Below are 27,256 nucleotides of genomic sequence, written 5' to 3'. Positions count from 1 at the left end.
TTTCAGAATTTCAGTGTTGGCTTTCTCTGAAAACAAAATGACTGGAAGTCATCATTTAGCATAGGTGGTAAACTTCATATGCTACCTTATTGTTTTTCTTAACTCCTGTCTTATGAGCATGAGACATATTTGATTATGTTATTCTGCCATTTTCCTGCCAAGTCAGTAGTTCCTTATGTATGCTTTACACTGCAGTATGTAGAGATGAAGACTACGGAGCACAACATAGAAAGAATGAGAATTCCCCCCCATCCCCGCCAAGTAGTACAGCAACTAGAGAAAAGACTTAAAGGATGAAAGGAAGGAAGGGCAACTTCATGACTCCATTACTTCTGCACACTTACTAAAAATATATAGGATTTGGTATCATAGAGGAACTCATCTTCAGAATGGCTTCTTTAATATTTCTTGGTTATTATTTTTTTCCTAAATAATACTAGGTCACAGGATAGTAGAATAAATTTTCTAAAATGTTTTCTAATTAAAATTTCAGTACAAAAATTGAAAAGGAAAAAAGAGAACATGCAAAACAGCATGGGATGATAAGAACTGAAATAACAGGAGCTGAGATAGCAGAGGAAATGGAGAAGGAAAGGCGACTATTTCAGCTACAGATGTGTGAAGTAAGAAACAAGTTTCAGCTTTTAATTATGACACCATAACTCAAAAGTACTTTGTGGGCCTTAAAGGTGGTGAAATCTACTTTGTTGTTTAATGGGGGTGGAGGGAGGAAATGATTTCAGTGTCACATAGTACAGCAATATGAAGATAATTATTTTAGCAACTCTGTACAAAACTTGTCTTCCTTTTGTTTTACTCCCTTTTTTTTTTTTTTTTTTTTTTTTTTTTTAGATTATTATGCTAAGGTTCTTGGGCTGAAAATATTGGCTATGGTAATATTTCTTTTCAGGTTTATGGTTGAGCAGTTCAGGAAGTATTTTTGATACCTTTCTTCCAACATGCTTTCTGCAGCCTTTATAATGAAGTGATAAATGATAGTGATACTTTAGTTCCATAAAACTGCTTTTTATATTAATAGTTCTCTATTATGTTTTAGTTGTATTTACTTTAAATTGCATAGTATTTATATTTTTAGAATATTTCATCAATTACTGCGGTAGCATTCAAAAAGGGACATCTTCAGACAATTATAAAAGATGCAACTTTTTCCTGAATTTGTTTTATGGTTTGGGGTGTTTGAATTTTTTAGGAATGGCCAAATGAACTGTTATCTGTTTTATATTTTGCTTAATTGTGGTGGACTGGTGGCTTATGAGTCAGCACCCAGGTTAAATACAGAGATAATTAATTCACAGAGCAAATGATGTTTTATCGATTGAAAACTGTTGAAGGTTATGAGGCATGATTATCAACATGTTTTTCACTGTCTATGCAGTATCTTATTAAGGTTAATGAAATCAAGACAAAAAAAGGTGTGGACCTTCTGCAGAACCTTATTAAGTACTATCATGCACAATGCAAGTAAGTGCAATGCTTTTAAGCTTTAGTTGCAATTTTCTTTTTTGCACAAGTGTGTGTTTCCCTTTTTTTTGAATTTGTTTTGGTTACATCAGGAATATTTATCATAATTGTAATCTTCTAGGTGTCTGCAATGTCATCTTATTAGGCTGTAGTCTTTCAGTAGAGAGTATGAAAGTGAGTGGGGCACGGGAGTGACGGAGAAAGAGGCCATGGGAAAACCTTGCATGCTGTGTACAAAATTAAATTTGGTTCCTGAGGCATAGATCTAGAATGTAATTTTAGAAATAGCTTGTTTATTCTATTTAACAGTTTTAGGTTTTTATGTAAATTTTAAAACCATTGTGACAGCCAGTAATTTCTTTGGAATTTCTTGAGGTGAAACTGGTAAGATACAACCTTATCATCAGTAGAACCACAGAGGCAAACATACATGAACTTTTACTGAAGTTAAACACAGGAAAAAGATTCTGGAAGTTACTAAGGGGAAACATATTGACTAACAGTGATAAAAATAAGCTAAGCTATATTCTCTCTAATTTGATATATGTTAGTCACAATGGTATATCTCAATTGCTGAAAGATACTGTACTTCAAAACTACTAGGAAGAGGGGTTTTTTTTGGTTTTTGGGGGTGGGTTTTTTTCGTTTGTTTGTTTTGTGTTTTGGAACGTGGGAAAAGCTGGATATTGGTTTTGCTGGTTTTCTCCACAAGACAATCTACTTTGTGTTATGAATTATATGTATTCCTGGTAAATCACAGGTGTTTTTCATTATAGTTTCTTCCAAGATGGCTTGAAAACAGCTGATAAACTTAAACAATATATAGAAAAGTTGGCTGCTGACTTATATAATGTAAGTTTACTTATAAGTAGTTTAATGTCTGAAAGTGGAATTATTTTTTTTATATGAATACATTTTAGGTATGACTACAAAGGTGTATATTTTATTTCTATCTTACAAATGAAAAGCGTGTTCTTTGAAACTTTGAATTAGCTAGACAGAGGAAAAAAATCGTGGCTATTTTAAACTTTGTATTCTGTTTTACAGTTATTAGGAAAAGTAGCTTTCATTCTACTACTAATTTAATGTTGCATTAAAATAAAACTAATTTAAAGTGGGAATCTTTGAATTAGATTACATTATTAGCACCAATTTTAGCTACCACTTTCGTTTTTTCAAAACCAAACTGCTTGATGATAGCACCACAGTTTTTAAATGAATTAACTTGTGATGTTCATTGAAGGCAAGTAATAATGTGGAATCAAAGCCCACTTGTCACCCAAGTTCTTCTGTATTCTATAATCAGAATTACAATAATCCTATTTAATATTGTAGTTTGTGGCTAAATTAAACTGTATTTTCATTCCTTAAATAATTTGTCAAGCTTATTGTAGTTATTTAATTATTATTTCAGAGACTATTTTAGTTGCATTAGATACAATGAACCTTTAAAGCGTAACAGAACAGAGCATGCAGAGTTGTACATTCATTTTGGCTTGCTTTTCAACTAATACGTGCATAGGAGGTGAATACATTAGAATGGACTAGTGCATGAAAATAAACTCAAATATTACAGAAACACAGAATAGTTGAGCTGGTTGTTCAGGACATCTAAAATGGTATATTGGAATGCATAAAAAATTAAAATTAATGTTGCATCCAGAAACCATATAATGGCAATGTCTTTCCATAGATAAAGCAGACACAAGATGAAGAAAAGAAACAACTTACTGCTCTTCGTGATTTGATAAAATCTTCTCTGCAGCTTGATCAGAAGGAGGTAAATAATTTAGACATGTTATTCTCAGAGATCATGTCAATTTATGAATTCTATATTCAGAAGTTGGTTTAATTGATGTTCAATTTGTGTAGTTACTGGTTCAGAAGAATTGGACTTTGAACATTATGACAAAACTAATATTTAGAATGTTCAACTACATATCAATAAACAATAGTTTTAGATTAATCTTCTGTTTCCATTTTATATATGAAAATAAATTATTCCTTTTTTTGTGTAATTTTGTATTTTTTTAATGTACTTTTTTAATGTACTGTAAGAACAGTTGTAATGGATCAGATAAATGCTTCATCTAGCCCAGTATCCTGTCCTTGACAATGATACAGAATGAGTGTTCAGGAAAAAATATAAAGGGATGGGATGCACACTTCTTTCTTATGTCCTGCCATCCTCCAGCCAGATTATGTTCAGGATTTTCCTGACCTAGGTGTTCCTGAATAAGCCAGAACAAGAACTGGAGGCTTGCCTTTATGTATGGTTTCCGTATTACTATTCATCTGCTAACTCACATGGATTTTGTGATGTTGTTCTCCTTCCCAAACCCCTTTTGCTAATACTATATCATAAGGAAGAAAATAAGTATGTTAACCAGATAGCAGAGGCTGAGACAGGGTAGTTACAAAGAAAAATACATCATCAATTGCACTGGTATCAGAAGTGAAGGGGCAACATGCAATGTCTATTGTAAATGTTCTGGAATACTCCTTGAACTAGGAAATAGGACATAATATATAAAACAGCTTTTACCTGAGAGAATTTTGTGACTTTTTCCAAATTGTAGTGCCTGAGAGTCAGAAATACTGAATATCCTGTGGTGAAGCTGAGTGTGTGGGGGTGGGCGAGTGGACGAGAGGGAGTGGCTTTCCTTAGGAAAAGATCACTTATTCTCTGTTCAGTTTTCTCTTAGGTAAATAAAACATTAGTATTTGCTAGGTGTCTGCTCAGATTATTAAATATTTATCATAAAAAATGAATTATTATTATTATTATTAAAGATTAGACATGCCATTCTGCTGCATATACATGATCATATATATATATGATTGGGCAGTATTGCTATTATCAAATATACATAAGAATATAACTTAGAACCAGAGGTACTGAGTCAGCCAAGTTTCCAACAGTGATCAATCATGGATGTTTAGAGTATGATGCAGGGTGATAAACACTGATACTTCCCTAGAATACCCTCCCATTAGTAGTTTGACTCTCCTCGCAGTCTCTCCACCATCCTATGGATTTCCTTTCTTTGAATTTGTGCAGTTGCTTTTTGAAGCAGTGTAAACTATCAGCTTCTGTTATAGTTGTGTCTTTCCCACCATCACTATGTGTTGTGTGGAAAAATCTTTTTCCTTTTGTTTTGAACTTTTAGATCCGCATACCCTACTCAAGATGGGAGTACTCGTGAATTTATGATAGCATCACTAGATCATTTCTGATCTTTTTTTTTTCATCCAAGTCCTAACATTGACTTGCTTTTTGACCAGTGCTTAGTGTAGAGAAGGTGGTGTGTAACGTTTAATCAGCTGTAAAGCTATAACCATATCATTCTGTTTCTGAATCTTAATAGTCAACTCACAGTATCTTATTTCCCGCTCCTGCATCACTTTGTATTTGTTTATGCTGATCTTCACCTGTCATTTATTGTCAAGTTACTCACTACTGTGAGGTCCTTGAGAAATTCTTCAGTCAGCCTTTCTTGGGTATCCTGAATAATTTAATACCATTCAGCAAACTTTGACAGTTTACTGTTCACCCTTTTCCAGACTGTTCTAGTGTTAGATACCACATGTGCTGGCACAGCTTTCTGTGAAACTCATTTGTTTGTTTCCTGCTTTTAGCTTGTTAGCTCATTTGAGGACTTTTCCTCTTGTCCGGGAGCAATGTAATTCTTTCTCTTTCACAAGAAACACTTAAGTGCCCATTGAAAGTCCAGGTACGCTGTATCAGTGTGATTTCTCATGTGTATCTAGTTACCGATTTCTTCAGAGAACTCCAGGAGATTTTTGAGACATAACGTTTCTGTACAAAAGCTGCACTGTTTTTTCCAGTATATATAATGCTAAATGTACTCTTAAAAGTAGTTTTCATTAGTCTTCCCTGTGTGCTGTGAAGCTTACTGATGTTTACTTTCCTGGAATTCTTTTGGAACTACTTCAGAAATAGGACTTTAGTAGCTGGGGCAAGTAAGTATTTTTATGGGCTATCGTGTAATTTTGTAGGTAGCACATTGTGATTATGGCTACTGTGTGTAGATAAATGGCTTGAAGTTAGTAAATTATTTCAGGTGGAATCACAATTAGTAAGGAATGATTGATGAGTCATTCCTTACAGTGTGGTGGTGGTGGTGGTTTTTTTTCTTTTGAATACTTGCCTATGCGTGCTTTTGTAAGGTAATGTACATTATGGCTAGAAGACATCTTTAATCCCATTGTTCTGAAGGACACCACCACCTTACAACACACTATGCATGGTTTTTAGAATTTCTTTGTCACAAATGATGACAGGAGCACTACAGAGCACCTTTGAATAATTTCCCAATTTATTGTAAGACCTGCCAGCTTTCTAGTACTCAGTTTTCCTTTACCTCATGCTCTACAGTCTTTTCCAGTGCTCTGTTTGGTATTTGTTTTTCCTTCTATCCCCAATGTGCACATGGACCTGCTAGATATCTTCCATAATACTTACAGAGCTTCCCATAAATGTGTTACATCTGTAATCTTCCTAGTATATAAATCACTGTGAGGGTAACTCATGCTCGTTCTCCATCCTCACCCCCAAAAGTTGAACAGAGAACATTAGATTTCAAGAGCTGTTTGGAAGTAACTTTAAATTCTAAAGTGTTTTATGGATTGATTCCCAACACACAGAGGAACAAGACCTGCTCTCTCCTCAGGTACCTTTTTCTTCCACAAGCTGATTATCTGGGAAGCAAAGAAAAATACCTCTTTCTCTCCTGGCTGCTGCGTATGCTGTTAAGTTCGAGCTACTTGGTAATCAGCCAGATCTCGGAAATAAAGTAGGACAAACAGGTTGTTCTTTGATGCCGTGTATTGTATATACATGGCTGCATACAGTACAAGTCAAGTTTCAAAAGTTGCTCACAGAGTATTATGAGGTAGAATAACTGAATGAAATATAGTGTTTGGTGTTTTGTTTTTTCCTGGATGTGTAGTAAAAATTACTCTGTTTCAGTGGAAAGTAACCTCATTTAAAATATAAAAAATAAATAAATCAAATTCTGAAACTTAGATACATGTTGTAATAAAGTAGCTTCACAGGCATCAGCAAAATAAACTATGCAACTTTTCTGACTTTCATTATAGTGTAGACAAATCCTAGGACTATTGAAAAAACTGTATGCATGTATGATATCTGTATAAAAGGTTGTATGATAAATATAAAAATAAAGTGTTTGGCTTGAAGAGAATTGAAGTTGTGTCTTAGAAGAAAAAGGAAGCAATATTGTGATTCTCAGATATTCAGGAAAATTATGGGGGAGAGAGAGACATCTGCTGTAATGAAGGAATCCACTATTTTGGATAAAATAACCATTTGATCACACTGATGTTCAAGTGTCTCTTTCAAAGTCAACGTGAGGACTTTCACTCGTGATTCTGCTACATTACATGAGTCAGAGTGTAATGATGCTGGCAGATACTGAGGAGCTTGATAAAACAATGTCTCTGTTATTTAGGTGTTCAGTGTTTTAATCCTGAAATAGCATGCCAGCATTCATTACTCATTAGTTAAGTGACAACAAAACTTGAAGACACATGGCCTGAGTTACAGCAGTCAGCTCTCCATCATTGTGTATATCTGAATCTTCAAGCATGTAAAGCTGGGCTTTATTGCTGTGACAAATGGCCTGGTTCGTTGAGGTTAAGAATACATTTTCCCCCTTATATTAGTGCATTAGAATGTCACTGCTGGAAAATTTATGGATTAATGGAAATAATGAACATGAAATAAATGGGATTTTCTCTGGTGGATTTGTAAAATTTTAGAATTACTCTTACCAAAAATTGCTTTGGCAGGGAAACAGTTTGAAATAATAAAATCGAAGCTCTGTTTGTGTGTAGTTTGAAGTTTCTTTGACCCTTTGTGCAAGAGAAGGAAGTTGAAACTAGTGATTCCTATCCAAATTGTAAATTCTGCCACCTTTAACCTCTTTGGAGCTGCCATTAGATGAGTGAGGCTTCCTACCCACCTCAGACTGACTTGCTGCCACAGATGACAAAAGAGATTCCTGCGTGGCTGTTAAATCCATCATAGCATTTAGGATCTTCTTGAATTTAAAACAGTATGTGTAGACAAATTACTCTTCAGCACCCATACTTTCATTCAGGAAAAAAACACTAATTTACTAAATGAGCTAACCTTGTTCTGTACACTTTCAAGGTCTCATAATGCAACTCTTGTTTTACTGTTGCATGCATTCAAGGTGTTTATTTAGCATTATGGACAACTTGTAATGCTCTTACACATTTTGCTAGCATACCTGTCCTTTCATTGGTGAAAAAGCTGTTACTGTAATCTTTGCAATTACCTGGTTCTTGGAAAAACACATCTTGACAATCTTTGAATCCTGGCTTGTGCAGAAGTGCTAGTGCTGTAGCTTCGCTACAGGAAGTACAATTTACTGTGGCTCTGTTATATGCAATGTCTCTTGTTGCCACTATGGTACTGTCTTGATATCAAGTTATGGCAGTTTCTATTACTTTGCACAAGAATTATCTGATTTTGTAAAATGACTATGGTTTAAAGCTTTAGGGAAAATATTTTAAGGGATGCTAGTGTAATTTTAATTGTGTAAAGTATTTATTTTGTATGTTGAAAAATGCTTATATGTTAAGGAGCTTAAATTTTAAAGGAAACCAGGCCTTTAACACAGGCTTCTATTCCCTATTTTTGTATATGAATTATTGGTACAAATGTAACTTAATCACTTTAAGTAGAATATAGCTAGTCTTCAGAATCATGTTTTGTGTCTGTTTTGTTAACTATTTCTTTACATTTTGTTTTATTTCCCCAAATCTCCATTTGATATGCTCTTTGGAACAGGAATTATATCTCATTACGTTCTTTCCTATGCTAATACCCAATGGACCCTAATTCCAATGGGGGTTTGAAATTTACTTATGACAAATGAGCCGTTTACCGTGGTGGTGTAAACACTGCTGACAGCACATTGCATGTGGCAGCTTCCAACCACAACTGCCAGTTTTACCAAAACACTTCTCTCTAAACACCTATGGCAAATTTGTTACAAAATGAAAAACAGTTGTAAGGACCCTGAATAAAATAGGAGGGAGTAATCTTCAATATATAGTGGTTATGGTAATTTTAAGAAACTCTGCTTTGAAAGAGAAAAGGTTTTTGCCAAGGGAGTAATTGAACTTCCTATTCTTTTGACTTTTTGTGGGATTTTGTAAGGTGTTTTGCAGGCAATTGTTTCACAGCTACATTTAAAACTGTATCAATGTGTCCTTAATTATAGCTTTTTATATAGATTTGCAAAAATTGAAAGTTAACTTTGGGCCTGATCTTTTTTCAATGGAAATTCAGAATTAGCTCCAGTTTGGTGGAGGATACAATATAGCCATCATTTTAGACAATTTAAATGTAATAAAGACTGGAAGACATTTAGTAAATTTTGATCCTGTAGTCATCTTAGTTGCTTTTTGAAGCCAATGTCATGTATGCGAGGTTGCACAGAATTTTGTTAATGATGTTTTGTTACTTGATGAGAAAAAGCACCAGTGTGCCTAAAAAAGTAATTCTTGCCTTCTTTCTAGTAGTGTTGTTAGAAAGGGGAAAAATTGTTATACTAGATATGGGGGCTATAAAATTTTATGTTCAAGGAACATGTTTTTAAAATAATATAATAATTCTTGTTTTAAATTATTTGCTTTCTCTTTCCTCTATTGCTTTTGCCTTTCGTGATCGAAGTCTAGGAGAGTAAGTCAATGTTTTAATGAACTTTTGGGGATTTTTTTTTCTGCTGTACTTATAACAAGTTAATCCATTTCACTTAATTGTTTCACTAGATCAGGCCAAAAGTTATTTCAGTTGATTTCATTCACTAAAACTCATGAATTATATACATATTTTTAATTGGATAAAAAAAATAGTAATTATTAGCATTTGGTTTTGTTTGTTTATATATGTGTTTCTGTATATATGCATGCTACATTCTGTTGCTTTCTTTTTGAAATTTTATCTTAGCCTTTTACTCTTTGATTATAAGATTATGCAATATTAAATTTCTGTATTTTAAAAAGTCATTATTTTGAGATGCATATTTGCATCCATACTGTACTTCAAATGCGTAATGAAGTAATTGAATCTTGGAACATGCAGTTAGTTCAACGTCACATGACGTAAAAGCAAGCTCTCCCCTATGGATGTAAAACATGCATTAGGAGTTTTCTCTCTTTTTTCAATCTTTATTAATTTGTGAAATTGTGGTAGAGAAGAGAAATAGAATAGGCTTAAAGGTTAAGAAAACTTACTGTTCACATCAGGAAACGTTAATGGTGTTTTTCCCTTTTTTAGGATTCACAGAGCAGGCAAGGAGGATATAGTATGCATCAGCTTCAGGGGAATAAGGAATATGGCAGTGAGAAGAAAGGTTATCTTTTAAAGAAGAGTGATGGGTATGTTCTTGGAGCGCATAGTACATAGTGAGAATCATTACTATGTCCATGCACTGATATTATTGTTTTCTACTGTGGGTGCTTAAGGCACATTCTCCTAATGCATGTGCCACAAGTACTCAAGAATTTCACAGTTCAAATCTGAACACAGATCTGAATTTAATATAGTATAAATATATATAAAGCATGACAAGCAATTGTAAAAAAAAAAAAAAAAAGTCATATTAAAAAGAAAGCTATTGTCTTTATAAGTCTCTAAAAGGTGATTAAGACCTCTCATAAATTTCCAAGTTACTTTTAGTAAAAATTTAGTAAAATTTTTACTGTACCTGTTTGTTGCTCAAGGCTAATCTTCTCAAAATGTTAATGGGATTAACATGTGTTTTCAAAATGTGTCTAGTTACTGAATTTGTTGTTGTTGATGTTCTTATGCAGGTTAAGGAAAGTATGGCAAAGAAGAAAGTGCACTGTTAAAAATGGAATTCTTACCATATCACATGCAACGGTAAGTTATTTTTATACCTTTTTATTAAAATAATAACATTATCCTTTCCTAGTGAATCTGTTGGTGTTAATCTGCTATTACAAAAAAGATGCCAATTCTGGTTTTAACTGTTGAAGTTCTGTGGATTGTCAGAAGCTGGAGACTGACTTGCAAAAGTATTCTTACACTTGCTCTGTTAAAATTTTTCCTGATTGTCTGCTGCTGACCACTAGTGGGAACAGTGCTTCAGGTTAAATGGAGCAGTACAGCTGTTCTTACTATACCTTTGAGATATGGGATGTGATTCATAGAATCATAGAATGGTTTGGTTTGGAAGAGACCTTAAAGATCATCTCATTCCAACCCCCCTGCCATGGGCAGGGACACCTTCCACTAGACCAGGTTGCTCAAAGCCCCATCCAGCCTGGCCTTGAACACTTCCAGAGAGGGGGCATCCACAACTTCACTGGGCAACCAGTTCCAGTGTCTCACCACCCTCAGTGAAGAATTTCTTCCTCACATCTAAGCTAAATCTACCCTCTTTCTTTCAGTTTAAAACCGTTACCCCTTCTCCTGTCGCTACACTCCCTGATAAAAAGTCCCTCCTCATCTTTCACGTAGGCTCCCTTTAGGTGCTGGAAGGTTGCTATAAGGTCTCCCCAAAGCCTTCTCTTCTCCAAGCTGAACAATCCCAACTCTCTCGGGCTTTCCTCATAGGGGAGGTGCGCCAGCCCCTGATCATCTTCATGGCCCTCCTCTGGACCCACTTGAGCAGGTCCATGTCTTCCTTATGTTGGGGGCCCCAGAGCTGGATGCAGTACTCCAGGTGGGGTCTCACGAGAGCAGAGTAGAGGGGGAGAATCACCTCCCTCGACCTGCTGGCCACACTTCTTTTGATGCAGACCAGTATACGGTTGGCTTTCTGGACTGCAAGCGCATGTTGCTGGCTCATACTCACTTTTTTATCCATTAATACCCCCAAGTCCTTCTCCACAGGGCTGCTCTCAATCCACTCATTGCCCAGCCTGTAACTGTGCTTGGTATTGCCCCGACCCATGTGCAGGACCTTGCACTTGGCCTTGTTGAATTTCATGGGGTTCACATGGGCCCACATCTCAAGCCTGTCAAGGTCCCTCTGGATGGCATCCCTTCCCTTAGGCGTGTTGACCGCACCACACAGCTTGGTGTTGTCAGTGAACTTTTTGAGGTTGCCCTCAATCCCACTGCCCATGTCACTGACAAATGTTAAACAGCGCCGGTCCCAATACCAACCCCTGAGGAACACCACTTGTCACTGGTTTCCATTTGGACATCAAGCTGCTGACCGCAAATCTGAGTGTGACCATCCAGCCAATTCCGTATCCACCGAGTGGTCCATCCATCACATCCATGTCTCTCCAATTTAGAGACAAGGGTGTTGTGTGGGACAGTGCCAAATGCTTTGTGCAAGTCCAGGTAGATTACATCTGTTGCTCTTTCCTTATCCAGCAAAGCTGTAATCCTGTCGTAGAAGGCCACCAAATTTTTTGCTCTTAGTGAAGCCACGTTGGCTGTCACCAATCACCTCCTTATTTTCCATGTGCCTTAGCATAGTTTCCAGGAGGATCTGCTCCATGATATTGCCGGCCACTGAAGTGAGACTGACCTGTAGTTCCCCGGGTCTTCCTTTTCTCCCTTCTTAAAAATAGGGGTTATGTTTCCCCTTTTCCAGTCAGTGGGAACTTTGCCGGACTGCCACGACTTCTCAAATATGATGGATAGTGGCTTAGTCACTTCACCTGCCAGTTCCCTCAGGACCCACAGATGCATCTCATCGGGTCCCATGGACTTGTGCATCTTCAGGTTCCTTAGATGGTCTCAGACCTGATCTTCTCCTACAGCGGGTGGTTCTTCATTCTCCCAGTCCCTGCCTTTGCCTTCTGTGACTTGGGCAGTGTGGCCAAAGCACTTGCAGGTGAAGACTGAGGCAAAAAAAGTCGTCGAGTACCTCAGCCTTCTCCATGTCCCAGGTAACCAGGCCTCCTGTTTCCTTCTGGAGAGGGCCTGCATTTTCCCTAGTCTTCCTTTTATCACCGACATACCTATAGAAGCTTTTCTTGCTGCCCTTGATGTTTTATTAATCTGAATAAAATGAAGCATCTACGGTGTAGCTGTCTGCATCAGAGCAAGATCGTGTAGACTCCTCTCTTCGCCACTGGAGAGCTGGTCAATGTAGTCAAAGGAGTCTGGGTAGGTTTGGTCAGATGTCTTGTTATAAACTCAATTCTGGCTGTTGACTGTACTGGAAGACCAGTACCTAGCTCATACATAGATGTCTGTATTACAGATGTTTTATTCCCACATAGGTTGTTAACTGTTTAAAACATTTTAATGCCTACACATTCATTTTGTAAAAAAAATAAAATTGTTCAACTAATCAGAGTGAGAAAATGAGAATAAAGGCTAGTTTGGAATTAATTTCAAAACTTCCTGTGGACTGTATGAAGTAAGTGAACTCTTCTTTAGCCTTCTAAAATTTTTCTTATTTTTTTTCCCACTGCTATAGCTTATGACAGTTGATAAATATGTTTAAGTATTAAATCAAAAGTTTGATAAGAAAACGGCAAATATATTGAACAGACTTTTCAATTAATACTTCAACTGGTTTTGCTCAGAAGGATTGTTATGGTATATCTGTGAAGCACATAATTTGGAAACTTGGAAGTGTTTGATGTTAGATGTTATTGATAGAGTCTGACAGATGAGTAAATGTGTTAACATTTTGAGTGCTTTCAACTAAAAGTGTGAAATTTTGGGAAGTTTTGATCATAGTAAGTTCTGGGAATTGGGCATATATCTGAAGTATCTTCCTAGGAATCCTAAATCATGTGGAAGCAACAACATTATCATGGTGGAGGCAGTCCTAAAACTGTCTTGTGGCAGTATGACACAAACTTGTTGCAAACGAGTAACTTCTGTTACTCTTGTTAAAGGAGATGGTCCCATTTCATCAGCCTTTTTTCCCCTTTGCCCCAAATCCCAGTGGTGGCCATGAGTATCAGGGTCTAAAGTTAACTACCTACCTTAAGTAAGTTAAAGGGAAGTTACTACATTTTGTGCTGGAGTGTTGGGTTTTTTAATGGCTAGGAAGATATCCTCACCTCCTTTGAAGACTCATTTAGTGAAATTATTTATACCTAGGTTAGTAATGGTTCAGTTATCACCTTTTTTTTAAAAAAAAAAAAAATCATTTATTGTCAAGCTCAAGACTTGGCAATTTAGAATTCTTGGAATTGCACTATTGACTGTAGATTTCCTTTTCTTGTTTGTAGCTGTGTAAAAGCAGTCCATTTGCTCTTTTCTGTTGCAATGCCAAGAAGAAAGTAATTTTCTTGTTTTCAATGATGAGAAGTTCAGATCGTGACAGTCTGTTCAAGACTAAACTTTGAAAACTGAGACTCCAATTGCATATTTACTACTTCAAGGAATTGTTGCTCCTTAAGTGTCAAAAATACTGTGTTCATGAGCTTGTTCTGACAAACATTTGACAATGTGGGAAATGCACTTCAAGATTTTTTTTTTGTTTGCTGGTTTTGCATTACTTTTATATTTAGTTTACAATTTCTAACATGAACAATTTCCAAAGCTCAGTTCAGAAGTATTTACTGATAACTGACATCTCACGTTCAGTTTGTATCTGCCAGCTGTAGTAACTTTAATTCAGTATCTCTATGGTTTCTGTTAAACCTGTATAACCGCAAAATACTTCGAAGACACATTTAGTTATCATGTCTTAAGTAACCTAATTACAGCAGAGAATGTTAGTAACTGTATTTATTCCAAGTTCTGAAACTCCAGATCTCCAGCTTCCCACTTCCCTTTTAAAGTTTTAGGTTTATATTTTTGATTCATTTAAAATGGGTGGAAAATTGGAATATGGGCATGCTATAATGAAAAATTGCATGATAGTTTTACCATTGTTTATGAAATACAATAAAAAACTTCAGTATTAGCGTATTCTAAATTAAGGTTTATTCCTTTAATTCCTTCAATCCCTTTCAAATAATCAGGAAGAATTGTCTTGAAGATTTAAAATTTCATTAATAATTTAATAATTTTTAATTAAATTAATAACTTAATTTTGTTTAGATTTAGCAATCTGTCCTTTCTGACAGACCAAGTCAGACGAAGTCATGCTAGTCTCAAGCGTTTTGAGGGTGTACATATATGCATGCCCATGCTTTAAGTAAATATCATATGTGCCCACTCCCCAGAAAGAAAACCTAATCGTAAATCAAGACATTTTTAAAGTAAAATAAATTTTCTTTTTAGTCCAACAGGCAACCAGCTAAACTGAATTTATTGACCTGCCAGGTGAAGCCAAATGCTGAAGATAAGAAGTCTTTTGATTTAATATCACGTATGTAGCAAATTTAGTACCATCTTGCATTATGTGGGATTTCTAAAAATGTCATTACAAGATACTTTGAGTAAAAATAAGGCTACAGTTCAAAATTCAAGTTTGTCTCCAGAAACATGCAGCGCCTCACGAGTGTTCAGATCCCTCTAGTTTTGAACATGGGTTGAATGGACAAATGAATAAAGAACCTTTTTTGTGTGTATGTGTGACATAAATACCGTTCGTTTATGACAACCATGAAATGCAGCATACGTGCTGTTCACCTAAGTTCAGAGAGATGTTTAGCAGCTTAGTGGAACATGCGTAAGCTATATCCACTAGGAAATGGAAGAGACTTTTGGCCTCATCTTGGTTTTCCTTCATTGTCTGTTCTGCTTTTTGAGTGCTATATGTGGGGTTGAGGAAGGCAAGAAGAACCCAGTTTCTCTTGTTCTCTTATCCTCCTTTTACAATATGCTTCTGTTTGTCTAAAATTGGTAGTGACTTGTCTTCTCAGCATTAAAGCTCCTGTGATTTCCCTTCTTCCTATTTTGTTCTTGTATAGCAGATATTTGTATCCCGCCTGTTTTTTAAAAACACTTTTGAAGTTGATGAGTCAACTTATTGTTTTCAGTCTTTACATATATAGTATTAAACAACGAACAATTCCAACATTCTATCTTTACAAGGACAGTCACAATTACAGTGAGGGATAATACCCAGTTCATAGCTCATCCTTCGGTTAGTGAAAAGAAGTTTAACCCAAACGGAGGGAAAAGTGTGTAATAGGAACAAAGTCATGTTGCCCTTTTCTGCTACTTATGTTTTAGATGTGACTTCAGAAGGGCAAAATTTGATTCATGTGCTTATTTTTCTTTAATATTTCTAAACATGAGACTTTTGAAATACGTACATTTGGTGTAAATCAAAATTAAAAATTTCCATCTTTCTCTGTTTTTTTAGAATTGTTTTTCATAGCTATGAATAAAGTATTAATGTTGCTGGTTAAGAGCAATTGCTCTTAAAGGCTTTAGTTGCCAAACAGGTTTTCATAACAAATATGTTGATATTTTAAAATTTATCATGTGCCAAATGAAAATATGTATTTTATTTATTTCAGATAATAGAACATACCACTTTCAAGCAGAAGATGAACAGGAATACGTAGCGTAAGAATGTTTACATTTTTTCAAGTTTATTTTGCCAATAGAGGTGTATAAAATCACACATAACAGTGGAAATAGTTTTCTCAGTTAATGCAGAATTAGTGCCTACTGTCTGTTTTTTCTACTGTTGTGAATCTATCAATGTAAACTATTTTGTGTCATGCTACAGGGCTCTCTGATAACCTTGTAAAATTATAACAAAACCACAACCCAATGAACCAAAAACCCATACAGATTGTGTACCCTGCCAGCACATGGGTTTGTGTGCAGTTGCTTGGCATGATATAGTAGATCAGGTTATTAGGATTCAAATGAAATATTTTAAATTCTTAAATCTTCTGTGTCAGCCCTCTTCTGCAGTTACTCCTTTTCCTCCTGAATCCTACTTTTCCTTTAAATTTAAAATAATAAATAGATAAAAGATGTCCATATAACACACAGAAAATATTTACAGCTAATGCATCTTTTCTACTGTAGGCCTAGAATAAAGAGCAAAGCAGATCTGAGATGTGTCTATTTCAGAATCCAGTAACTTGCTTCATTAATGCATGTTTCCTTTAAAACAATCTTTCTTCCTGCTACATCGAAACTACTTCTTATCCTAAAAACCATGTACCACTTTTTTCCTCCTGAATATTTCTCTTGGTGTCATCAAATGTGTGTTGTGCAGAACATTACAATCTAATGCTCATCACTTGACAATTCTAGGAATAAAGTTACTAGTGAAGAGGGCAGCAAGCCTGAGCTTTCCAGGCTGCCTCATTCTTCAGGACTGTTGTGCTCTTTTGTTACATGTCCATATTCCAATGGAAGACTGTGTATTTTAAAGGTACAGGGAATGTTTGTAGGGTATTTCTGTTGTTTGGTAGTGTTGGGAGGCAATGGCATTGAGAGTTCAGCGTTGGGAGGCATGGGTGAAATGAGAAGGCCGGAGAGTTCTTTGTCATGCAGCTATTTCCTTCCAGAATCTCCCACAGCTTTATGTTGACTCTTAGAACACAAAGCTGACTTGCTAGTCATGCTTACTGCATTCATTCTGGAACTTAATTATTTCAGTAATTTTCTCAGTCAAGATAAAAGACTCTTATTTCTGATCAGTAATGCACTTGATGAGTCATAAGTTTTTGTGTATATTTCATAGATTAGTTTTTACTGTATTTGTTGCTTTAAAAGGTGAAGTGTGTTTTGTTTTGGTTTGGGTTTTTTTTGTCTTAATGCATGAGAAAGGTAGGGGGAGAATACGTTAGTAACATACTACTTCTGATTGGCAGGTCAGTAAATTTAGTTTAACTGGCTGCCTGTTGGACTCTTTTGAAACTCCAGGCTGTTTTTGCTTCCCATTAGAAGCATAGTTACCATTTGTTTACCACTGAAGTCTGGTTTATCACTTTAGTCTAGTGGCTGAGAAAGTGACTTGTACTAGAATACAGAATCATAGAATCATAGAATATCTCAAGTTGGAAGTGACTCATAAGGATCATTGAGTCCAACTCCCTGCTCCTCACAGGATTACCTGAAACTAAACCATATGACTGGGAGTGTCATCCAGATGCTCCTTGAACTCTGACAGGCTTGGTGCCGTGACCACTTCCCTGGGGAGCCTGTTCCAGTGACTGACCACCCTCTCGGTGAAGAACCTTTTCCTAATGTCCAACCTGAACTTCCCCTGATTCCGCTTTGTTCCATTTCCTTGTGTCCTATCACTGGTCACCAGAGAGAGGAGATCAGCACGTCCCTCTCCGCTGACCCCCTTGAGGAGGTTGCAGACTGCGATGAGGTCACCCCTCAGCCTTCTCTTCTCCAACATGAACAAACCAAGTGACCTCAGCTGCTCCTCATAAGTCTTGTCCTTGAGGTCTTTCACCTTCTTGGTCACCCTGCTCTGGACACCCTCTAATAGTTTGATGTCCTTCTTATACTGAGGTGCCCAAAACTGCACACTGTACTCAAGGTGGGGCCGCACCAGTGCAGTGTAGAGTGGAGTGTAGTATTTTTATGTTGTTGCAAGTTTCAAAAGTTTCATTTAGCTAAAGAGACATTAGTTGCATCCAAGTGTTGGAATACATGCAGACAAACTAATAGAAGCTAAGTGTATTTTGCCTGTATTGGCACTGTAGGCCACCAACAAAAAGGCATTGTAATGTTACTCAGACAAGTGTTCTGTTTCAGAAAGTTACTTAAGTGACCCAAGTAATGGTATATATGGAAACTTACTTTCTTTAATATTTAGGAAAATTTCTGCAATATCTGTAGTTAATTGAAGTTCATGAACCAGAATGACTGTTAATGTGTTGATGAAAAACTACAATATAACCAAATGTTTTGTTTTTCTTGTGCAGCCACTGAGTAGGTCCCAAACAGCTTTATTATCTAAGGTGTCATTCAAAAAGCACCCTTTGACTTCCAACCTTCTTGATTTAAGTGTTGTGCAGGAACTATGTGATGTAGCTCCTTGGTTAGAGTTGTCATCCTCTTGTTCCAATTTCCACTTGACTTGTATATGTGTGCCTCTCTTGACCCTTTCTTCTCCATCTTGTGTTTTGTCCACTGAGTTTTAGTGCTGCCTCTGTTCTGTCTTTTTTTCTTTGTGCACCAATTGAAAAATAAATGCATAAACAGATTTTCAAATCGCTTTCCTTCCAGACTCACATCTGAATAGAGAAAAAAGCAAGATTCATTTCTTTATACTCTAGTTTAACTGACCTTGCATACATATCCCTAGTGATCATTTTAAACTGCTTCCATAAATAGATCCTCGAACAACTTATAAAAATAATTTTAAAAAGCAGATGGTTTAAAATACAAATCGCTGAAGCCTACATTCTGTTATAGGTTTATTACTGCTTCCTCTCAAACATTTCCTTTAGTCCAGTGCATTTCTTGATTTTTATCCGGCCAGCTGTCTGTTGACCTTTAATTGCTGCTTGACTGTCCTTCAAAATTCTCAGTGGATTATTAGTTTCTCTTGTAGATAGTGTACAGTGTGTGCTGGGTGGGGGGGAAGTGTGTCTATGTGTGCGTGTGTGTATATATAATTATATGTATATCATGAGAAACATAACCTCAGATCTCTAAAATAACTAGATTTATTTTTTTTAACATACACAATAATAGATGCTTTCTACTTTTTGATAATTGTGGATAGGGCCAAACATACTCCGCACACGACCTTTTAGTTCTTTTCTACCCTCTTTTTGAAGGTCAAGAGTATATTCATTTCTGTAGGAAACACCTGGATTATAAACAAAGCTACATTCAGAAATTTTGCTATGAAGAAACACGCATCTAACTTCAGTCTAGTGTTTAGCAACAGTCTTCAGTCATTTTTTTACTTTGGGAAGGCTGAGTTGGAAGGTCTTGATACTATCTGTTGCTGCTTCTGTACAAAAAAGTTGTTTCTGAATATTTGAAAAATATGCTATTCTTGTTCTGTTTATGCATTTACCTGGAAACATCAATGTTGCAATAGCGATTGTCAGAAAAAAACAGAGATAAATTTTTTTATTGCAAACCAAAAACCCTATTAGACTGGTTGTTATTCTTGGGGAGAACACATGGGGATGAGATTACTTTTATTGGCTTAGAAATACTGAAGAAAAATAAGAGGAATCTGAGTGAAAGTCTGATCCATCTGAGATTAATGAATACTTCTGTTTCCTTCATTGGATCCAGAAGTCACCCATGATGACAGATTTTTGTGTAGCCTCATGAGTTTCTTCAAAACTGGGAATCTCCAGCAAACAAAATGGCTTAAAGGATCATAAGAAACTGCTGAGTTCCAGAAAAAGAAGTGTAGTAGAAGATTGGACAACCTGTCTTACTGTATTAGATAGAAGACAAAGCAATTCTGTAAGACTTGAGTAATTTTTAAATTATTTGAAAGAACACTACAAAGTATTACCAGCAGCTTTTTGACTGTTGTCTTGACACTGGTGGTATTGAGAAATAAAGCAAATACATTTTTAGAAAAAGGGAAGAAAAAAAAAAAAGACTAGTACAGATAAGAAAAAAGAGGAAGAACAGCAGTCATAAGGCAGTTTTTATAAACTATTGACATTGAATTAATGTACTGTATTTACTGATTTGAATTGTTTATTTTTGAGTGTAGAGCCTGGCAGGAAGGCCTGGCGACCAACTGGGCACTTCTTGTATAAATAGCAGCAGTCATTAAGAATGTGTCTGTTGTTATGCTTGTGTTAAACGGGCCTTGTGCTGATGACTGGGAAGAGCTGATGCTGTGGTGCTTCTTGCTTTGACTGTCTCACAGGTGACACCAATGACATGCAGCCTTGGACAGTGGGTTCCTTCTAGCTAAGGAAATGCAACCAAAATAAGTTATTGCTCTTACAGTTTAGAAACTCGTAATGTGAAAATCTGTATCAAACTAACAGCTGGCTCAGTCATGTTGTGTGTATTTTAATTGCATCTAATAATTTTTTAATTGTTACCGCATAGTTGAGTTTTATTCAAATTCTGCCTTTTTAACAAACTAATCAAATTGTAACCCTGAAAAAAATTGTCAACAAATGTCAGAATAAATGTTGTCTGTCTGAGTTTAATGATTACTCTGTGTGTTTAACCAAACATTACTATAATATTAGAAGCAAGATACTGCCGCTTCTTATTTTTTTAATAACATTGGATTTCATCAGAAAAATTGCAGAAGAATGCCATCTAGTGTGGGTTCCTGTATTTTATCGTATAACTAGAGAGAGAGAGATTAATGTAAATATTGTTTTCAGCATGTGAACTATGGAGCAAATTTGTTTTCAAGTTTTCAATTTCTTTTATTTTTAAGGTTGATTTTTTCAATATTTTTTACGCATTTTCTTTTAAGTACAAGTTCCCAGATTATTCTCTGCCCGTAAAAATTTAAAAAACATATGTGTCTGAAGTATATAATATACAGTGCTCATATACCTGTTCAGGCTCTAAATCTGTATTGCAAGATTATATACATAAATTTCCCTCTGAAATCCTTTAAAGTTTGTCTCTGCATTATTATTTCAGTGAGAATTCATGAATTTCAATCTGTAGTTTGTTTAGATGACCTTAGCCATTTTAGCACATTTTATAAGATTGATGATTGCGGATAATTGGGATATTGTAAACAGGAGATGGATTAAGAACACTGCCAATTTACATGTTTTTTACACGGAAATCTTTTAGGTTTTAGTTGCAGTAGATCTAAAAACATCTAAAATCACTATACCTGGGAGGATTTTTTTTTTTTTAACTTGATCTTTTTCTAAATTAGGCAACACTGCATCTGCAATGTGCTGGTCCTTAGCGTAACTGCTTTCCCCTCTTTACTTCCACCTGCAGGGTAGCAGTGACTGAGAGGGTTTTTTTGTTTTTAATTAAAACATTATTGTGTAAACAAAAACTTGCAGAGTGGTTGGGGATACAGGGAAAACTGCTGCCTGAAGTATCATTAAAGAGTCTTGATTTGTTCCAGTCAGCAGTTGCTCTTAAAAATTTTATGTTGGCTATCAATGTTGTTACTCTCCTGCCATCTTCTCTTCTTTACCCCATTTGTTGCCATGGCAATTTTCATTAATTTGGACATTACAGTCTGACTCTGATTAGTGCACTGAGACCTGCATTTTGAAAGGCAACTAGACATCAACACATTCAAAAATGTGCCTGCTGTCTCCTCTATGAAGAGAGAGATGCACACTGGAGAAAGTAGTGGTTATAATTTTCTCCTTTAATAATGGGAGAGACTTAAGGAAGATCTTGGGCACCAACTTTTAAAGCAGTTAAATTTACAGGAGCTTAATTGCACCCTTTCTCTTCCACAGCTTCTGCTTATTTGAGGAACCTGAGAACTGTACTGCTTTGGCTTTAAAATTGTTTACCAAAGGGACTTTAGAATTAAGACTTTTTGTCTTTTCTCATTCTTACTTACCTTTTCTCAAACCTTTCCTTCCTGTCTCTGACTTTTTCCCCCACTCAGTCTCTCCCACAATACAGTCCTTCTTTATATTCCCACTAATATTTTGTTCCTGACAATCTTTCTACAGTTTATAGATTAACTTGTATTTGCAAATGCAGATCTTCATTAAGGTCTTTATCTTGTGCTAGATGGATATCAGTATTGACTAACAGCAAAGAAGAAGCATTAAATATGGCATTCCGTGGAGAGCAGAGCACAGGGGAAAACAGTTTAGAGGATCTGACAAAAGCCATTATTGATGACATACAGAGATTACCCGGAAATGAAGTCTGTTGTGATTGTGGCTCACCAGGTATCTCAACTTGTTCATGTCATCAACTTTGTGTTGGGAGCAAAGTAATTTCTTTAAAGAAGTGTTTGTAGAGTGCAAACTAATTTTCTAAATGGTGTGTTGATCAGTCTTCAACCTGTTTTTAAAAGAACAAATATGACTTTCATACATTAGTTCCATTTAATTCACTAAAATATTTTTGTGTGTTGTCTGTGCTTACTTCCAGCAGTTCAAGCCCCTCTGGAGTTTGAACTGTTCTTGTTGCACTGTCTCTAGATGCTTGTTGCACTTGAATGGAAGTTGCTTGGCATCACTGATCCTGTGCATGCTACTAAGTAGAAGTGAGTAATGCTTAGACAATGATTGTGGAAAAACTGACCTGGCCAGGATCTTACTCTGAGGTTTTATCTTGGCATGAGGCTACTGGAATTGCAGTACCAAAAATATTCAGAGGTGGAGTAAGTAGTCTTGTGCAAAGAATGAGACCCAGAGTTGGAATCCTATCAGATTCTATCTTCAGAAGTACAGAGCTACAGGTCAGTTGTATGTTGCTTAGAGCTTGAGAGTTCAACTTGTCATAGAGCTACTGAATCGATGTGGTAGTTGGCAGCTGTTACAGCTTTCACATCTAAAGAGACACTTCAAGAAGGTGATGTTCATTTGGAACTGAGTAGATAGTATGTATCTTGAAGATGCTTACTGATGTAGAACTGATCCAAATAAGAAATACCTAGATAAAAATACAAAGTGGAATATAATTATGTCAAATCCTGGAATCGGTTCATTCAGTTATTTCATCATGTGAAGTTACAGAAACTTCGGATTACCGTTTTCATTCATCTTTTAATTTATGGTGAAGTTTTAAGCTTCACTTCTGCACCCCAGCTTGCTGCTGTAAAACTCTTGACTTAATGCCTTATCAGTTACTATTTAAGATCAAGGAAGAGATTAATTTGAAGACATGTATGTATAAAAAATATGTCAGGAGCTTTTTGTTTTCCTTAAAAACTGGTCTTGCTTTTTATGTAGTATAAGATCTATTCCAATCTTACATGCAGATCTCCTCCATGACAGCAGTTTTTTGTATTGGTTTTTTTTTCAATTTGCTGGAGTAGCCAGCATTCCTTAAATTTTCTCTAATTCTACATATTGGAAAATGCTATGGTTAATCTTTAATGAAGAAAGACTATTTAAAGTTTAAGAAGTAAAGATTAAAACTTCAGAGGTTACCAACAGTGGAATTTAGAAGATCTGTTCCTTTTAAAAACAGGAAACAAAAGTCTTACCTTCTTTATACAAGAAACAAATCCTAAATGTATTCAAATATGGTCATTCAGTATGGATTTATAAGACTAAATTCAGTGCCTTCGGGACTGTCCCTAAATCTGAAAATCTCAATTCCCTTGGTTGCAATTTGTGGTTAAATTTGCACTGCAGTTTGGAGAACAGTATGGAATATTCTTAGATTTATTTCCATTTGTTAAAACATTAAACGAGGAATCCTTTCAGAATACATTGGGATTTCTTACCATCATTGAAAACCTTTTCTTGGACTTTGATTAAATATTTTGTTTTTCAATTCTACAGATCCGACATGGTTGTCAACTAATTTGGGCATTTTAACCTGCATTGAGTGTTCTGGAATACATAGAGAAATGGGTGTCCATATTTCTCGAATCCAGTCTTTGGAATTAGACAAATTAGGAACGTCTGAACTCTTGGTACGTTTCTTTAATTTGGATTTTTTTTTTTTGTTAGTCAAATGTTGACCTGTTTATAGGAAACATTCAGATGTATAATTTACAGTTAATTTTTTTCAAGGTATGGGTTTTGCAGAATGTCATCTTCATATTTTTGTATGTATCTTACAGGAGGGTTTTTACTATTATGTATTCTTGATGCTTTTGACTACTTGTCACTTCTCACGTTCATTTCCTGAGGTTTTGCAGAATGAATATTGACATAAGTTGTGATTAGTGCCATCAAAGTATTGTCTGTTATTAGCTAATCTTGTCCCTAAATCAGGACAGTCTAAAATCTCATGTAATTAAAAAAAGTGAAAGCTAATTTAACTTGACAAGTGAGAATGACCATTGCTAATTTTGTCAGAAAAATGTTGGATGAATCTTTTAATTTGATGGAAGAAACCCTGCAACATTAAAGTTATGAAAGGAATTTGATGTGACAAAAAAAAAAAAAAGGAGAAAAATACAAACAAAAACCCCCAGTTACAGCAGGTTTATCTCCCCAGCTGTGTTTGGCCTGTGAGAAGACACTTGTCACAGAAATTTTGTATGGGAGAATTGAGAGAAGTTAGAAGGCAATTCTGGATTTGTGTATAAGTTTAACATGAGCACTAGTGCTCTTTTTGAAATCTTGTTTGCAAAGTTACTATTAATTTAAATCAGATTTTATTAAGTATGACTTCCCAGTAGGTCTGAGCTTCTTTCCAGAAGTAACTTCCTGATCAGCGTACTAGCACTGTTTCAGTGTTCATGCTGCTAGCTCCTCATTCTGTTTCTATACTGGTGGCAGATTGTCTTGAAATACAAATAATGAGCTGTGACTGTGAAGTCTATTGTATTAGTTCTGGGATGATAGGACTCATACTTGAAAAAGATCTTTAATTGCTTTATGTTTAAATGTGATCATCATGCTTTAATTTTGCAGTCCTGTGTGTTCCATCTTTTATTAATAGTGTGGAAAATACACATTAGTAGTCCAATTTTTAGGTTGCTGTTAGACCCCCCAGAAAACCCACCCTCATATATATATATATTTTTATTTTTCTTCTTATTGCAGCTGGCCAAGAATGTAGGAAATACTAGTTTTAATGATATTATGGAAGGGAATTTACCTAGTCCTTCACCTAAACCCAGTCCATCAAGTGATATGTAAGTTTTGAATCTCTAAATTCTTTAACAATAAGTTTACTGTGGAATATATGTGATGTAAAATGTCTTAAAGAGTAACCAAGCCACAGGAGGGCTAGGATGGCAGCAGACTGGGGTTTTTTACTCCAACTGTGGAGTTTCTTGTCATGTAGTCACTTTCTAGCCATCTCAGCTTTTAAGTTTGGTTTTCAAGATTCATTATTTTGAATCTTGAATGTTTCTGAGTTTTGTAGTATAGCTTTAAGTGATAAACAAAGTTGGACTATATGATGCTAGCTTCAGGTACTGTCCTGAGATGGTAACAAGGTTTTTCTTCCTTTCCCTGGTGTAGGAGTCACACAGAGAGCATAACACGTGGTTTTGCCACAGAAGACCTTTTAACCTATTATGCTGTTTTCTAGCTGACTTAGTATTTTTTCTTTTATTCTGTTTTTAGCATGTTTTTTATGCTTATCTTGTTTTTAACATGTAGATATGTTTCCATGAGAAATCACACTTCAGGCTTTGTTTTTTCTTTGGTCTTAGTCCCCAGTATCAGAGTAATTTTCATATGTAACAAAGGCAGGGTAAAATTGAATATGTACCTTATTTTGGGCTTGTTTGCAAGAAAGATGTGCATTATAATAGTAAGTAATACACTCTTTATCTGATAGTTTTCTTCTTCTCAGGTCCTGAGTTTGGCAAGGTGATTTTAAATTTAAGCAATTGACCCATTTTTCTAAAAATTTCTAAACCAAGCTCTCTTTCATACCCCACAGGACTGCACGTAAAGAATTTATCACTGCTAAATATGTAGATCATAAGTTCTCTAAGAAGACTTGTGCATCTGCAGCAGCTAAACTGAATGAATTACTTGAGGCTGTCAAATCCAGGGATTTACTTGCACTAATTCAAGTCTATGCAGAGGGGGTAGAGCTAATGGAGCCACTGTTAGAGCCTGGACAGGTAAGCTTATCAGGTAAACAAAGCAGAGTATTTTAAATAATGTGTATTTGTAAAATGTCCAGGACCTGGGACTGCTACCTTAGATGCTAAAACAAGAGAAATAACAGATGAAAATGGTGCGTTTTTTCTTCCTTTCCTTAATATGGCATCCTTGTGGGGAGGGAAAAGACGACTGTATCTGTTGTCATCAGTTGGTCTAAAGGAGTGTGAAATGCAATAGTAATAACATACACTGTTCTAGGTGCAACTATAGTATGTTGAAAAGCACCTGTTCTGCAGTAAGTTTCTTTTAGGAATAGGCCCAAAGAGAGAGGGCTAGACTTTATAACCCAGGGTCACCTGATACCACAGACAGTATCATATCTGCTTTTAAAGTAGTTGCTGAAGGAACACATTGACTGTATACAAGTCTCTGTTTACTCTGTATGAGGAAAGAGTAAATCTGATGCCTTCACAGCTTCTGATGAAACATTTACAGACATACAATTTCTTTCAACCAGGAAGAGAGTTTGGGGTTTGGGTTTTTTTTTAATAAAGTTCTGAATATTTGATCTTTGTTCTGAAGTCCGTAACAGTTTTTCAAAAAAAATAGTCCAGGTTGACCTCAAGTATCCAGGTAGAAATGTTGCTCAAGAGCAACATAACCTGTTTTTATAGGTAACTGATGCTGTGTAACTACTTGGTTGGCAATGTTTTTTCCTGTTACTATTGAACCCAACTTGGAGAGATCTCAGAGAATGTTTTCAACAAGTTCTGTGAAAATAGCTAACTTGGCAAAGGACAGAGTGCCTGTCTGTATTAAGTGGAGGGAATAAGTTCAATATAGTCTTGGCACTTGAGATATCACAGAGTGTTTATCATGGAAACACATTACAAATTCTCTAACTACAAGGTAAACTTTCTATATTTGTCATCCAGAGCAGTTACCACAGAATTAGCTCCTTAGCGTTTCTCAGCTATTAAAGTTGGTGATACCTAGAAGGGTATGAACACCAACTGAAATGTAGTCTGCAGACAGGACATTTATAGCAGTATTCTCCGCTGTAAATTTTCTCTGATGTTTATTAAAGTCATGTTTTTTTAAAAAGTTGTGACTTTAATTCTAAATATATGTACCATAATATACTTTTTTTTTTAAATGCCCTTTATGATCAATAGGAGTTAATGAAATCTGGGTTTAAATTAATTTCTTATGCAACTTTTAAACATATACGTATGTT

At 35.7% G+C, this 27,256-nt stretch overlaps 1 protein-coding gene across 4 annotated transcripts in view; it reads left to right on the top strand.

The window, feature by feature from the left end:
- ASAP1 (ArfGAP with SH3 domain, ankyrin repeat and PH domain 1) overlaps positions 1-27,256 on the top strand; it is a 191,763-nt gene that overhangs the window by 128,196 nt on the left and 36,311 nt on the right. For all 4 annotated transcript variants that reach the window (XM_052787460.1, XM_052787462.1, XM_052787459.1 and 1 more), the window contains 12 exons: positions 494-623; positions 1,397-1,482; positions 2,259-2,334; positions 3,176-3,262; positions 9,839-9,939; positions 10,375-10,444; positions 14,735-14,822; positions 15,922-15,970; positions 22,055-22,218; positions 23,785-23,918; positions 25,000-25,091; positions 25,850-26,036. In XM_052787460.1, the coding sequence (XP_052643420.1) occupies positions 494-623; positions 1,397-1,482; positions 2,259-2,334; positions 3,176-3,262; positions 9,839-9,939; positions 10,375-10,444; positions 14,735-14,822; positions 15,922-15,970; positions 22,055-22,218; positions 23,785-23,918; positions 25,000-25,091; positions 25,850-26,036 (1,264 nt within the window). The remainder of the gene's footprint in view (positions 1-493; positions 624-1,396; positions 1,483-2,258; positions 2,335-3,175; positions 3,263-9,838; positions 9,940-10,374; positions 10,445-14,734; positions 14,823-15,921; positions 15,971-22,054; positions 22,219-23,784; positions 23,919-24,999; positions 25,092-25,849; positions 26,037-27,256) is intronic.

The sequence above is a fragment of the Harpia harpyja genome, chromosome 5 (genome assembly GCF_026419915.1).
Source record: "Harpia harpyja isolate bHarHar1 chromosome 5, bHarHar1 primary haplotype, whole genome shotgun sequence".
Lineage (NCBI taxonomy): Eukaryota > Metazoa > Chordata > Aves > Accipitriformes > Accipitridae > Harpia > Harpia harpyja.
Note: the sequence above shows the minus strand (reverse complement) of the source record. Positions and strands in the feature narration are given on the sequence as shown.